Raw genomic sequence first — 16,481 nt, forward strand, 5'->3', positions numbered from 1 at the left:
TGTCCTTTTACAAATTGTAACTTGTTACTTTTTTTTTTTTTTTTTTTTTTTTTTTTTCCGTGGAAAATAGAGTGCGCAATTTCTATTAAAAAGATGTTAATAGTAATTACATGTTGTAGATGCCAAGGCATATGCTGTAGGGTGGCAGAAGCCACGTTACAAAGTAGAAACTGGATATAGGAATCCAAAAGTGTCAAGTACTTACATGAGCTGTGTTCACCAGTACATAGTCCCCCAAAATTTCAAAAAATAATGTCTCAAGTCTCATATAGGAATATAACATCTATATGTCTATACAATATATAACCGAAAATAGATACTGCTATACAAAAAAGAAGCTCCCCTGTAGCCGCTGAAGAGAAACTAGAGAGGGGGAGACCCCCCAATCCGAAAGCCGTCCATGTAGGGACGATGATAGAACCTGTGTATCCCAGCTGGTGAATGCTCGTCAATCTGCCAATCACCTATAGGGCGATCCGCCGCTTCTTTCGAAAGCTGGTCAGCAATCGCATTTCTTTCCCTGTAGATATGAGAAACAGTGATCTGGTCAAAATGTGTTTTTAGAAAAACAATTTCTTCCAAGATATGTTCCAAAGAATATGCATGACAGGTAGTTTTATTATTTATCCAATCAATCACAATCTTTGAGTCACCAAAAATTTGAATTTGTCTGCAATGTTTAGTGAAGGCAAAATAGAGAAGGTGTCTCAACGTGATAAGCTCCGCAAAATTATTCGATCCCGGCCCCAGGCCCAGTCTCAGGTGAAAATAATGTGTCTCAGATAGATGAAAAACAATCCCTCCACCACATCCTTGTGGCGGAGCAGCCCCGTCAAAATATGCCCAAGGCATATCCTTATTTATATTTTCAGACTGAATGAGTCTAGAACGGGTTTGAGTGCACTCAAAGGGGATTTCATTATAAGCGGCACAGATGGATGCCGAGAGGAGTTGATAGTCGACTCTACGGTTCTCAAAGATGAAGGCGTTCCTGCTCTGCCAAATGAAACCTGTAACCACAGCTGGAAGATTTTGAGCTTTTTCTGTGGCATACGCAGCCCACCATATTGCCCACGCAGACGGAATGTCCACGCCCTGCCAAATCATTCTGACATTCAGAGTCTGTGTGACCTGTTGCCAAATTCCTTTAGATGCCTCGCAGTGAAGAAAGAGATGGTTCGAGGATTCCTCATTGGATTGGCAAAGTACGCACCAGGATGGACCTGCAATGGCCCGCTTCTTGAGGGCATCCCCTGTAGGCAGTTTGTTTGCAAGTATGTTCCATAGGAGAAGCCTATACCTGGGCTGCGCCTGCAGCCTCCACACAACCTTCCACCAGCCAAGCACGTTTTCAGGTTTTTTGGTTTCCATAAGTTTGATATATCCCAGCTTAGGTGAGTATATCCCAGATTTAGCAGGGGCCCATATAAGCTGATCATCCTCATCCCGAAGTTTGATGTGAGATTCAATAAGTGCACGAATATATCCTTGCCACTGTACAGTCCATGCCTCCGGGATCAGACCATGCCCGTCATTCCAAGCTTGGGAGAAAATGGTGGAGCGTTCCCGATCTCCAATCTGAGCTAGGAATTTGATGCCTCTGAGATTTAGGTGTTGAATCAGTTCTCTGGGCAATATATGTGCATTCCCCGACCCAGGCCAAGGGTCGAGTCCAATACGAACCTGCGCCCCATTTCCCACCCTCCATAGTAGATTATCTCTAATAAGGGGCATCGCTTTGAGAGTAGCACGCCAGATCGCTGAAATACCCTGTAGATTCCAAGAAGGTCTGCGGAGCCACTCCGTGAAGCAGGAGGGCCAAAAGTATTTGTGGTGAATAATTTTAGCCCAAAGACTGTCCATCTTGGTGAGAGACCAGCCCTGCTTGGCCGTGAGGGCAAGTGCAAATTCCTGTAGGGATTTTAATCCCCAACCTCCCCATTGCTTTGGTAGTGCAACAGTGTTCCATAATTGTAACTTGTTACTTATAATCTTTTCTAGTTATAATACCACAAGTAAATTCCATGGGTGGGCAGATACCATGGGTGATTGAATACGATGTGTGGATCTCACTTACAATACCATGGGTGGATGCCACTCACAATACCATGGGTATATTCCATGTGTGGATAATTACCTTGGGTGGATGAATACCATGGGTGGATGTTAGTTACAATACCATGGGTATATTCCATGAGTGGATAAATACCATGGGTCAATGAATACCATGGGTGGATGTCATTTTCCATTTGGATCAGAATGTTTCTACATTCACAAGACTAAGGTAGATTGCTAGGATAAGGCTATTAAGTGGTTGGATGACAATGGAGAGAGGAGAATCTTGCAGGGTAATAAGAAGCCTACACCAGTGAGAATGCTTACAACTATGCATGCAAAGCATGGTAGTAGGAAAGAGTGTGTATTGTTTGTAGTTCATATTTCTAGTGACAAAGGTAAGGATGTTGAGGATGCAAAAGTCTTGAAGTGGTATCTGGTTTTGCAACAGTTTCAGGATGTATTTCTAGGAGAGATTTCAGAGTTACCTCCTCATAGGGAAGTTGATTTCTCTATTGAGTTGGTACAAGGAACAACACGAGCATCAAATGCACCTTACATGATGAGAACTCCAAAGTTGGTGGAAATAAAGTTGTAGTTGAAGGAAATTCTTGATAAGGGATACATTAGGCCAAGTGTGTCACCTTGGGTGCACCAGTGTTGTTTGTGAAGAAGAATGATGGTACTCTTAGGTTATGCATTGATTATAGGCAGTTGAAAAAGGTGACTACTAAGAAGAGGTACCCTTTGTCATGGATTGATGACTTGTTTGACCAATTGAAGGGAGCAACAATGTTCTTGAAGATTGATTTGAGTTCAAGGTATCATCAGTTACACATCAAAGAAAAGGACATATACAAAACCACATTCTGGACCAAGTATAGGCATTACGAGTTTGTAGTAGTTCTTTTTGGTCTTACTAATGCTCCAACTACTTTCATGTGTTTGACGAATAGTGTTTTGCGTCCTTATCTAGACAAGTTTGTGATAGTATTCGTTGATGACATATTGATATATTCTAAGAATGAGGAAGAGCATGCAAGACATCTGGAAGTGGTGTTAAGACTGTTAAGAGAGCATAAGTTGTATGCCAAACTTAGTAAATGTAGTTTATTTTAGACAAAAGGTTCATTACTTGGGGCATGTGGTTTCCAAGGAAGGTATAACAATGGACCCAGAAAAGATCAGAGTTATCATGGAGTGGGAAACTCCTAGGAATGTGGATGAAGTCATATCATTCATGGGACTAGTAGGTTACTACAAGCGGTTCATCAGGAACTTATCACAGATTGCGTATCCTATTACATATTTACAACAAAAAGGGAAGAATTTTGAATGGACAAAGGAATGTGTAGCCAGTTTTGAGCAGTTGAAGTAGTTGCTTACAAATACTCCATTTCTAAAGATTGTAGATCTAGATGAAGAGTTTGTGGTATGTACACGTGCTTGCAAGAGACTACTTGGTGAAGTCCTGATGTAGGAGGGATATTTAGTAGGGAAACAAAATGAGCACGAGTTTAATTATGTGATGCATGATCTTGAGTTGACAGCTATCATTCATGCATTGAAAATGTGGAGACATTATCTTCTTGGCCGAAGGTTCATCTTGATGAGTGATCATAGTGGACTGAGGTACTTGTTTGACCAACTGTTGTTGGCCACAATCCCCCCATATTTTTTTCGACAAAATCATGAGGACCCTTCATTTTTGGCTTTTGAAAAACTCCCTTCTTTATTAGCGTTTAGGTGAATTATGGATTTTTTTATATTTATTGCTTGGCTTTCGGTGTTTTTCATATGCTTTAGTATGGTTATTATTTTGCTTGTTGGATCGTTGGCACCTCTTCGTTATCTTGTGTTTCATGGAAACACTCTCTTTCTAGTCACGAGAAGATGATGTGGCACCTTTGGTTGCCACATCCCCTCACATTTCACATTGACTTGCTTAGGTTGTTTATCTCCTATACTTGATTTGGCACTTACATACATGAAAAGACAAATCATTAATGAACCATACTGTAAATACATTTTAATATAATTAAAATATATATATAAAATAATTAATTTTATTAGAATTGATACATAATAAAATTTACGTATAAAATCTTAAACTACAAAGAAATATATTGTAAATATATATATTATCAATAATAATATATAATACAAATTTATACCTAGCATTCTAAATAATTTAGATTATAAAATAAAAAATAAAAACAAATATGTATAAAATAAACATTGTATTAAATTTATTGTAATAAATGTACAAATGAATAAACTTTAAAAACAAAACCAACAAAGAATAATCATTAAATGGTGCACAATACACATGCATTCATTCGTTGATATAGGTTAAACCTTATAATATGCAAATGGTTAAAAGTTAAAATGGAGTGGAATATATTTAAAAACTGTTATATAATACCACAAACCGTTCAACAGAGACTATTTATCAGAACATACAGATGATAAGATAAAGCTTCGGGTATTCGAACTTACTTTTAATCAAGGTCGAAACTTTCTAAACAACAGATCTGAGACATGTAACGTTCCTCAACCGATCATGCTTGAGCAACACGACCTCTCTCCTCGGGTCTTCAACACTCCAACGCCTTACAGCTCAAGGTTCTTTTGGATACAGAAACTGTCCTCAGACAGGCGGCCCAGTAGGCTTCGATATTAACAAAATCAAGCAGAATACATAAAGCTTTTTACAACCAGTCTCAGAGTTCTCTCAAGCAATGCTCTGTCAAGCGATGCCTTGAACTTCTGCAGACCCTTTCTTATATAGAATCTCTAACGAATCTAGTCCTATCTAAGCAATGACGTAAAAGATGGAAATTATTGAGGGTCCTGTCGGTATTTCTTTCACCAACAGTGTCTACTCAACCTTTTCCAGTACAAAGATTCCTGCTACAACATGTGACCACATTATCACATTGCTAGCAAAAGATTCTACCACGGTCCCATCGGACTCCTATCCGAATCGTCTCGTTCTGAAGATCCTGGTGATGGCTCGTACTCCTCGAGTATCCTTTGATAGTGGCGGTCTATCAGCCGATTATATTCTTCGTCGATATCTGCTTCTGGGTCCTGGGCATCTGTCAACTCATCTTTTCCTTTTGCATCTTTATCTAAAATTATTGTCCTTCGAGATGCTACTTTTGAGGATTCTCCCTTTTCCGTATTCGTCTTTATCTTGTGGAGGCCCGGTTGCTGAGGTGTGAACATGGCTTCCTGTTTTTCCCACTTGTTAAGAAAAGGTAAGGCACTTATCTCTATGTCTAGAAAAGAATCTTTATAGACATTTCTTACTGCAGGCGATCTCTGAACTGCCAACTCAATACCATCCAATAGTTCCCATTTAAAAATATGGAACATATTTGTGGACCCTTCTATTGCATGCTGTACCCATGATCTACAATTATCACTCATGAAATCTTTATGCTGCCATCCTTGCTCGAAAATAATTGAAGTGCAGATTCTTTTTGAGATCATCAAACTGATAATATGAATGACATTATTATTCCAATTAGGTGATCTAGCAATTATGGTGACTAAAGCCTTTTGATTAATTACAAATTTTAAAGCTTTAGGCTCTCCTTGTAAGTCATCCATTTTATTTAGAATCTGGAGTTTTTCTATCAACTTTAAGTTGCCGAATTCATGAAACCATTCGGCATGCTGCTTGATCATTTCTTGATTGTTACTGGTTTCTATATCTCCGATTCTTTCATGGCTGAACACCTTTGCGAATGAATTAGGATTAATGCTTTCTCTCAGTCTTAGACTATGAAAATCCCAAGGATATGAAAAAGTTCTGAGATACTACAATGTCCTTTGAATGCACTGGGATACCCTGGTCGTTAACTTTTTTCTGCATACACCTCCTCTGATTTCCCAATCAGTTAATCCTTCAAATATCTCATACTGAGGGAAAGTGTCGTTGACTGCATAATTTTCATCATATCTCTGCAAGAAAGATGCTTCCAATTCTTCAAATATATCAGGGATCTTTAGAGAAACAATAAATTTTTCTAACTCCTGTTTAATAGGAATCTCTTCAAGATCCATTAGTTTTGCTCCTGTGAAGATACTAAGAGCAAAATCAACTCCTCCAATGATCTGATAATAATTTAAAACTTTTAAGGTCCAGATCATTTCATCAGTGTATACACTAGACCATAAATCAGATAAACTCCTGAAAAAGAGTTTCACCTTCATATTTGGCAAAGGAAATACTTTTACCAAAGTGTCATCTAGGCCTAGAGAAACACCTAAATTTTTGGATTGCCATGCTTGGCATTTTCTTATCCAAGTATTTCTTCTTAACCTCATTCCTACCACCTTTTTTATTTGTTCTGCAATATCAGTTGCATGAGCTTCAAGAATTCTAAATCTATCTACAAAAGTGGCAAAATTGTCATCTTTTGGATTTTTGCCTGGAATATCAAAGAATGAACCTGTACAAATCCTGAATGCCTTATTCATGTCTCTGGTTAATGAATCTGTCAAAAAATTAGAATTTCCTGGGATCCACTCAACTTCAAAGTCAAATTGTTGGAACCAGATCTGCCAAGCTAGAATTCTTCCTTTAGCAATTTGTCTTGATATTTTGGCAGATAGAAAATATTTGAAATTCCTGGAATCTGTTCTGATTAAGAACTTTACGGGAGTAAGATATACCTAAAATCGCTGAATCCCGTTAAATATAGCCAATGTCTCCTTTTCGGCTATGAAGTAATTCTTCTGGCTCGGTGTGAATTCACCAGAAGCATATGCACAAAGTTTTTCTTCAGTTTTACCTTCACTGTCCTTTCTTTGTTCTAATAGAACAACTGCCCAAAAATCTAAAGAAGCGTCAGTCTAAAGAATGAGTAAACCATCACCTGGTGGCTGAAGCTTTGGTAGGTGTTGACATTCTTCTTTCAGTCTTTTAACAACTTCTGTTGCTTCTTGTGACCATCCCTGTTTGAGATGTCTTCTGATTGGCGCTGTCTTCTCTGTCAAATTTGGAACATACTTGTGAAGATAATTTAAAACTCCCAAGAATCTCTGAATGGTCTTGGTATCCTTCAATTCATCAGGAAACTGTGTCAACTTGGTTAATACATGAGGTTGCATTTGAATTGAACCATTGACAACATTAATTCCCAGAAAATCAATACTATTTTGAAATAGAGACATTTTTCTTTCTGACAGGACTATTCCATGCTGTTGAACTTCTTTTAGAAAAATTTCTAAATGCTTTAGATGAGTATGTACATCTAGACTGTGAATAAGAATATCATCTATGTATGTTACAATGAAATCATATTTTGCAAAAATAAAATCCATTCTTCGCTGGAAGAATGCAGGGGCGTTTTTTAAACCAAACGGGACAACCTTCCACTGGTAAAATCCGGCTGGACAAATGAAAGCGGTTTTATGCCGGTCTTCTGGCTGGATCTGAATCTGATAATATCCTGACTTCATATCAAACTTACTAAACACCTTGCTATGTTGAATCTTCTGCATAATTGTCTCAGGCCTTGGCAATGGATAATTAAAGTTCTGAGTAATGGCATTAAGGGGTTTATAATTTATCACCATTCTTGGTTTACCCCTGACTATCTCAGAGTGATTCCTTACCAGAAAAGCTGAGCAAGCATAATGAGACTCACTCAGCTCAATGAGCTGCATCTGTAGCAGTTCTTGTATCTGCTTCTTCATTTCCTGCTCATCAGAAGGGGTGCAGGGAATCATCTTACCTTTTACTCCATTGTCATGCAAGGTTATGATTTCTTGCATCGGGCTCTCTGTTTCCCAAAACTGCTGTGGGTTTTCTGAGCAACTCTTTAGAAGTCTTTGATGGATATCACCTTGTTCTGTAGACCAGTTGGGATCAATACATGCCAATTGCTTTGTTTTAGATTCTGCTCTTTTTTCATAGAATTGCAGGACTTCCTGCCAATCATCAGAATCCTTTTGTGGCTTTCTGGCTCCTATTCTTTTCTGGCTATTCTCATGCCTAGCTTCTGAATTTGCAATAAATAATCTAGGAACAGAAATAGCTTTCTTTTTCAAATTGATAATCAGCTTATCCTGGCTGATTGTTACTGGAAGCACAGAATTTATAAATGGCATTCCCAACATTAAACTAGCTGAGGGATCAAAATGCTGAATTGCAGAAATTTTTACAATACTCCCCCCAACTTTCAAAGAAATGTTGTCTACATAATGTGTTAAACTAACAGATCCTCCAATAGTTTCTGAAACCAGAATATTTTTCAGTGGTTTCCACAGAGATTTGAATAAAGATGGTCTAGCCAAATTGTTTGAACCACCGGTATCAACAAATGCATCTACAGATATCCATTCATTTTTTACCTGAACTTGTACCGGGATGTATATAAGGCTATTAGTTTTGACTATCTTTTTCAACAATGTATTTTCCTCTATTCTTTTTATCTCTGGTGGTTGAAAACTTGATGAAACTGTTGTCCTTTTTTCAAATGGGCAAAAAGCATTTATCTCTGGCAAAGGTAGCATAGGTTGCTTACCTTGTTTGACTGATAATGATACTGCACTTGCAGATTCATCATCTGAGTCATCTAATGTCTCACTTGTCTCACTTGTGACTTCAAAGTCCGTGTCACTCTCTTCTTCACTATAGTGGTGTTCTTCTGAAACTTCATTATCAGAACATGACGGACAAAAATTCATTTTCTGGACATTTTCTTCTTCTTCAGCATCTGATATTTCAGTTAAAATATATACATCTGAAACATCATCTTCTGAATCTACAATTGACCAATCATCCTGAAATTCTTCTATATCTATACATGCTTTGAGCTTACTAGAAGAATTCTGTGGGCATTTTCTTGCAAAATGTCCTTCTTTTTTACAGATGAAACAACAATTGTTGTTTCGAGGCCTGGATCTCTTCTTCAAAAATTTGTATTTTCTAAAAGGCTTTCTTGGATTAGAGACTCTCTTGGGCTTGAATCTACCATACCTCTTTGTTTTCTTCTTCTTTTTGAAAGGTGTCCATGGTAGCATTATTTTGCAGACATCAGAACTGGGTGTGATGTCATGCGCCTTCTTCTGCCAGCATAAATATTTAACCTTTTCTGTAACTCTAAAAAGAAGGTCAACCCAATAAATCTGATCTAGTCTTTTACTTTGTACATCTAGATCTTTCATAACGAGGTCTCCTAAATTGCCTGGTAATTTGGACAAAAATGAAATTTTCTGAGCCACATCATTTGAGAGATTAGCTTTAAATACCTTAGCCATGAAATATTTACTGAATGAATCAAGATATTTCAAATCTTTTAATTCCATGCGGCTAAGATCAGTTATAATTTGCTTCTTCTCATCAACTGGTTCTGGCACAAACTGTGTTTTCAATAATAGCTCTAGTGTAGTCAGTCCAGCTTCCATGACGGCTCTTCTTTCTTCTTCAGATGGTCCCATCCACCAATCATAGACTATTCCAGTCATTCTTTTCTCTGCTAGGACCATGATGGATACATTATCTAACCTTGTAGTAACCTGCATTTGATATAATACTCCAATCCAGATTCTGATTGATTCTCCAGGATTTGAAGAATTATCAAGATCTAGGATATAGCCACTTGTATTGGCTGCATACAGGTCTTCTTCGACTCTAGGATATTTACTAACTTCTTTCAAAACATGTGCCTTATTCTAATTATTTATAGATGGCAAAATAAAAGATGGAAATTTGGAGGCAGCTTTTTCTAAGGTCATTACTTCCTTCTTTGACTCAAAAGGTTTATCAGCGTTAAATGTTCTGGATTCACTGGTTAATTTTCCAGTGTATTTGGAAATACCTTCTCCTGCACTATTTGCAGTTGTTTCTCCTTTAGCTTCCTCTTCTTCCTCCTCTAAATCCCAATAGTTGGGTGCAGCCATTACACGCTATTCGAATTACAACCCACAAAGCCCAAATTCTTGGCACTGAGTAGAATTTACCAATATGCCACAATACCCGCCATGTAATTAATTAAAAAAGCAAAGATTTAAGTTAAATTATACATGTGGGATAATGGAATTTTAAATCTAAAATTTATATATACGAAACGCCGAAATGAAATGATATTTTAAGGTTTACGAGACTGAAAATAGTCTACGATACCAGTGGTTCCTTGTTTTTCATCTTTTGCAATTCAATCATTTTCCGATTCAAATTGATGATGAGCTGACCCAACCTTCTAAAAATTCCCTTGCTAAAAAGACAATGCCAAGAAACTGATTCTAGCATGTTCTCATAACTTTATCTGATGTCTTTGAATGCATCACATTCCAAAATGTTTTTTTTTTTTTTTTTTTTTTTTTTTTTTTTTTCGATTCCACAACCCCAGACGTGCAAAATGTACATACCCATTCTTCCCAAGCTTCTTTAGGCATTTTCCACGGTCCCGTTTCACACTGAAGTTGATGTGAGTTGGTCCTTAATTGAGCAATAAGAATCGTTTCCCTCCACGAAATGCTAGCTCTAATTAACTCTTTTTGTTGTAGATCACACGCAGGGTTGAATTCCTCAATGTAATATTTCTTCTTTCTACCCAACTCTTTTCCCCATACGTTTTTACAAAACTTCTCCATAACAAAATCCTTTAGCTCCTTTCTATTTGTGGGACAGACATTGAGGTAGATATTCCATTTTTGCATCCATGTGTATTTTTGTTTCATCCATGTTTTCTTTCTTTCACTCATGCCTTCATTGAATATAACATTAGGCCATCTACCTACTGTCATTTTCTCAAATTTTTTTAGATATCTTATGAGCCGCACCATAGCAATTGCCTCAATGGGAGTTGCTCATGTTTCACTCAATATTATCTCATAAGGAACTGAACTTTTTTATTTTAGACTTGCTCATGGTCAAGCATTTTTGGATTTTCTCAATTTGTTTCCATTTTGAGACGGGAGTGCTACTAGCCCACAATTCACACCCATATAGCATCACTGGACAAACTAGGAGTCCAAAAAGCACTTTAATCGTTTTCGAATCCCATAACTCTGCCTCTCTACATCTGTTTTGAAGAGCATATAATTCTTTCCACCCTCCTAAAATTCTCTTCTTTCTGCAGTCCTCCCAATTGAGTTTGTTTTTTAAATCAATCCCAAGGTACTTGTACTCATTTACTTCTTCAAGAATGTTCTCTTCAAAGAAGAAAGTATGATGGCTCTGCTTCCTTTTATTAGAGAAAATCATTATTTTTGTCTTGCTAGTATTGACTTGTATCCCCACTACTCTACAAAAATGCTCAAGGGCATATAAGTGTATTTGCAATCCATGGGCTGATTTAGAAATCAATACGATATTATTAGCATATAAAAGTAGCTTTATCACAAACTTCCCCAACTGAACACCATCTCCACCTTGCAGATTTAGCCACTCTTCCAATTTATCAATATATAGACCAAAAAGAGTAGGGGATAGAGGGAAACCTTGCTTGACTCCAATGTCACTTCTAAAGCTTTCTGAAATACCTGCTGAGGTTCTAATTTTGACTTCCACTTCTTCATAAAGTCTATGGAAAACGACTCTCTAATGCACAATAATTTCAAGTTCGTCCATTCTACGCCACAACGTATCCCTAGGGATTGTGTGAAATGCTTTTTTGGAGTCAAAAAAGCAGTAGCATACTTCTTCTTTGTCCTCCTAGACCTTTTCAACAATGTGTCTCAACGTGATACCATGATCCACTGTAGAATGTTTCAGCCTAAAACCTGCTTGTCCTCTTGCCCTCTTTTCTGCCCACTTATTAATTTTGTCTTCTACCATGCCGCCGAAATGCTTTGCAAACAAAGGATTGATCATAATTGTTCTATAGTTGGATGGATTATTAATGTCTCCACTTTTAAAAAGGGTATTGCTAGGCTAGTTGTCCAGTCTCTTGGGAATCCTTGTTGAATGGCATTGTTGAATATTTCCATGACGTGTGGTGCAAGAACGTTCATTCCCCATTTTAGATACTCTACTTGAAGTTCAACCAAGTCCTTTTCATTTCCTGTTTTCAGCTTCTTAATTCCATTCTCCACCTCCTGTAACATGAAGAGCTTTGAATTTGTGTTGATCCTAGTGAGGGGCTCCGCCTCAGATTCTTTCTCATAGAGTTGCCTTGCATATTCAAACCATTGATTAGTTGTAATATTATTTTCAATTTGCTTCTTCCTTGATTGCAGTTCCTGCCAGAAAAGCTTTGGATTATTCTTGCTAAAATATATTAACTCTTCTCTCCTTCTTTGCATGAAATCATCTTTTTTCATTTTTAGTATATGCTTATATAAATTTACATTCATCTTCTCCTTTCCTGCCTTTTTCAAGGTTCTCTTTGCCATTTTTCATTCCCCATCAAACCAAGCATTTACAGGAAAATAATTTGATTCTAATTTCCTATTTTTTGCTCTTTTGCACTTCCCATGTGCACTTAGAATTATATTTGTTAACTCATGAATGTTGAAGCTTTTGAAACAAGTTTTCTCCTTCCAAATTAATCTCTCTAACTTTGTCTTGAAGATAGTACAAGTTTCTTGTGTTAGAAGATTTTTTCCCCATGATAGTGATTGTCGAGAGCATTGGGTTGAATGTAACAGACTAGCGAAAGTGTGAACAAATCAAGGGATTGCTACGATTTGAAATATATTATAAACACCCGGGAAATCCCATTCAATGTCACCCACAATGCCTTGTTCATTATTTTCGACTTAATTGCAGATATATAGATATATTTTTAGCGATTTAAATTAATGGTATATTTTGGTTGGCAAGTTTTTGGGAGCACTGATACCAAGATTCGATTCCTTTTGGAGCAATTTCTCTCAACCACCGCATGAATGACGTTTGGGCATTGGAGAAAGAACCAAATAGGAATCTGAAATTGTTCGATTCAGGGACAATGTAGATAATGGAGGATTTGGAGCATGAAATAGAGGAAGGAAAACAAACTCAAAGGACTTATAAAATAACCAAGAGCACACATGAGAAAGAGGGGGTTGGATCTAGATAGCAGGGGATTCAAATCCAAGAAGAGAGGAGAGGTTGGAGAGATTATGAGAGAGGAAAATGTTGCGGAATAAATTCCGTTTTCATGCACTATTATAGAGATGGTAGTGTTATTTTGTAGACAATTTAGATTTCCAATTTTGCAAGGAAGTTTTTGGCACTATTACCAAAACGCTTTTGAAGGAATTCGAGATTTGAACATTGAATGTATATGAAAATCAGATTCTATTACAAGTTTCATCTTTCTTGCACTTTTGTAAGAATTTCTGAGTTTGTACATTTTTAATGCCATAAACCAATTTTGGGTTAAATTTTGTGCCAATTAGTATACTAATAATCAATTGGAGCACTATTGTTTTGTTGATTGTTTCATGCTTATTGTTGTTCTGTTGAAGCTATCTTTTGCAGGGCTAGCAGGATTTATACCAAGGTTGAAAACCAGTTCATGGAAATTAATTTGTGGTGATAAATAATTATTTATTTGTTGCTTGCAGATTTGTTTTGCTAAATCTTATGTTTTGTAGGGAGAACTATTTCCCTTACACTACATAAAACTTCAAATGAACTCATGTTTAAATTGGATTAAAACATATGTAGAATTAGTTTTAATAACTAATTATTCAAACTATGTTTCTGCATATCTGATTAAATAACTTATGGGTCATTGAACTATTTTAATGACATATAGGTTCATCTTGATTTTAGATCCGATTCCAGTTCCTCCTCTTCTCTTTAGAAACATTTCGTTGTTGGGTAGGAGTAAAGCTACCTTTCTTCTATTCAAGATAGGTCTTTCTTTTGTTCTCACATCTTAGAGTAATCTACATTTTTAGTTTGCATCAAGTCCTCTCATAAAGAGGCAAACACATAGCATTGGTTTGAGTGAACCCTCAAGTCAATCACCTTTTATGTTGATCCAAATATTGTATCAATATAAAAGGTATTGTACATTTTTTATATACTAATTTGTCCTTTTTATTTAAGATAGTTTAACTTAGATAGTTTTATAATTCTTTTCTTTGTAACATTTACTTTTAGAATTAACTTTGATATTTAATTTAACAATTTAATTAGAATTGATAAGGTTGAAAAGTTAACTTAAGATAATTAGAGATGATTTTAGAAGCCACATTTAATTAGATTAGATAATATAATATATATTACTAATTTAACTTTATTTATTAGCATTCCTTTAGAACTAATATTTTGACATTATCATAATAACATAATTAGATTACATAATAAAATAAATGACATATTTTAATAATAAGTAACATTGTAGCATTATGTAATATTTATAGCTAGATATATACATATTAGTTATCACTAATATAGAAGATCTATATTAACTTAGATTAATGACCAACATAACCTTAATATTAGGATAACATTAAGAATTATTCAATATAGTAACATTATGACTAATACTTAGTGTTAAGTTGATATAGTACCGCATAGGTTAGTATAATACATCTAGGCTAGACTAACACTTAGATTGATATAGGCTAACCCTAGGTGCGGTTTAGCTGAGCCATTAATTCAGCTTAAGAATTTACTTCTTTGCAAGAAATTTGAAAGAAGGTAGATCTGATATTTCTCTTCCTGTTGGTAAGAAAAATAAATCCCACAAGTTAGCAGGAAAAGAAAGAGGGTAACTACACCCAATTGAACCAGTCATAACCACCATTCGAAACAGAAAATGAGCTAATTTAATTTCCCGACCGGGTGGTCTCCCTTATAATGTTGAGGCAAACATTTGGAGCCTACAACACCAACTTAATATAAATGTCAAGTAAGCTAGGTGGTTGGCCACACTTAGTTACCTTGACTTTGAGATCATGTACATTGAGGGTAAAGAAAATAGGGGGTCAGATGTTCTTAGTAGAAGAGTGCAAGTGAATCACATTGCAACAGTGAGCTCTTATGGGACATACTTGCGGGAGCGGATCTTGCAGGCAGGGTAGCATGATGATAGGTATCAATAATTGAGGCATAGGCTACAACAACAAGGTGAAGGCAATATAGATGAGGAGTATCATCTCACGATAGATGGCTTGGTCAGGTTTAGGAACAAGATTTATGTAATAGATGAAAGTGAGCTCAAGAAGCTTACCTTGAGGGAGTTTCATGTCAATCCATATTCAGGTCACTCGAGATATCATAAGACTCTGGGAACAATTAAGAAGTTCTATCATTGGATGAACTTGAAGAAAATGGTGGCTGAGTTTGTTGTGAAACGTTTGGACTTTTAGTAGGTAAAGGCAGAGTGCAAGCATCCAAGTGGTCTATTGCAGCCGATTCCGATTCTAGAGTGGAAATGGGAGGTCATTTCCATGGATTTCATTACAGCTTTTATGAGGACATATAGAAAACGTGATTCCATTAAGGTTGTGGTTGACATGTTGACCAAGGTAGCTCACTTAATTCCAGTGAAGTCCACTTCTTACAACTACAGATTCAGCGCTACAAGTTGCAATTACACTTGTGCCATTTCTGTTGATCCTTCTGCTCCACTAAGAGTTGAATCTAGTTTCATTGTTATTTCTAGTGCCTCCAGTTGTGATGTCAGTCTCTGTTGAGTGAGAGGTATCATTATATGATGAAGGGGTCATATAATAAAACATTCCATGTGTTGTACATTGAGAATTTGAAATGTTAACATGTCCAACAATATCTTGAACCTATAGTCATAGTCCCAGATTGGTTCTCCTTGAACTTGTTTAATTTCTTTGATGTTAGTAATGCACTGAGATTCAGACTTAGGGTTCTGAAATTCCTTTAACAAGGCCTGCTTTATCTCTAACAAGTTCTTGGTCTAACCTGCTGGGGTAGTTTCTTTGTATTTCATATACCAAGTTAACGCTCTATCTTGGAATGTTGTTTCAAGTTGTGCAATCTTAGCCTGGTCATCTGGGGTCTGCTTCATCACCCAAATTACTTTGCACATGAACCAATGTTGCTCAACATCGTCCCTTCTTGTTCACCAAAATTTATGTGGCAACGAGCCCCTTAACCATTTCATCAAAACCTTTACTACATCTAGCTACTCAACAGTGACCATCCCTTCACTTGATTGTGGAAATGTAGTGTATATCCTAGTAATGGATTCTAATGTTGTTCTATCCAACTCACTAAGTTATCCACTAAAATATATCAAACATATAACCTCCCTATCAAATGTTTTCATTTCAATCCTAACATTTTATTAATGTTTATGTCTTCACCAAGATACAACTTGGTTTTATCTTTTAATAGTTTCACACACCTACAATTTTCCTCATCACTTATTTATGTTGTTTAATTACATAAACAACTGGTTAAATCCCAAAGATGGAAAATAGATTAAGGTCATACCTATGATTTCACTCCAAAAAAATGATTTTGGTTATGCATATATCTCTTGTAG

General features: G+C 36.4%; 1 protein-coding gene across 1 annotated transcript; it reads right to left on the bottom strand.

Moving 5' to 3' along the window:
- Nucleotides 1-363: 363 nt before the first annotated feature.
- LOC149153553 (uncharacterized) lies at nucleotides 364-1,863 on the bottom strand. The gene is made up of 2 exons (XM_089443846.1): nucleotides 713-1,863; nucleotides 364-520 (listed from the first exon to the last, which is right to left on the bottom strand). Exons 1-2 carry the CDS (start codon nucleotides 1,861-1,863, stop codon nucleotides 364-366), a joined length of 1,308 nt encoding a protein of 435 aa, XP_089299972.1.
- Between the last annotated feature and the right edge of the window lie 14,618 nt (nucleotides 1,864-16,481).

This window comes from Pinus tabuliformis, chromosome 9 (assembly GCF_031772625.1).
Source record: "Pinus tabuliformis cultivar Carrire ecotype Pingquan chromosome 9, CPIR1, whole genome shotgun sequence".
Taxonomy (NCBI): domain Eukaryota; kingdom Viridiplantae; phylum Streptophyta; class Pinopsida; order Pinales; family Pinaceae; genus Pinus; species Pinus tabuliformis.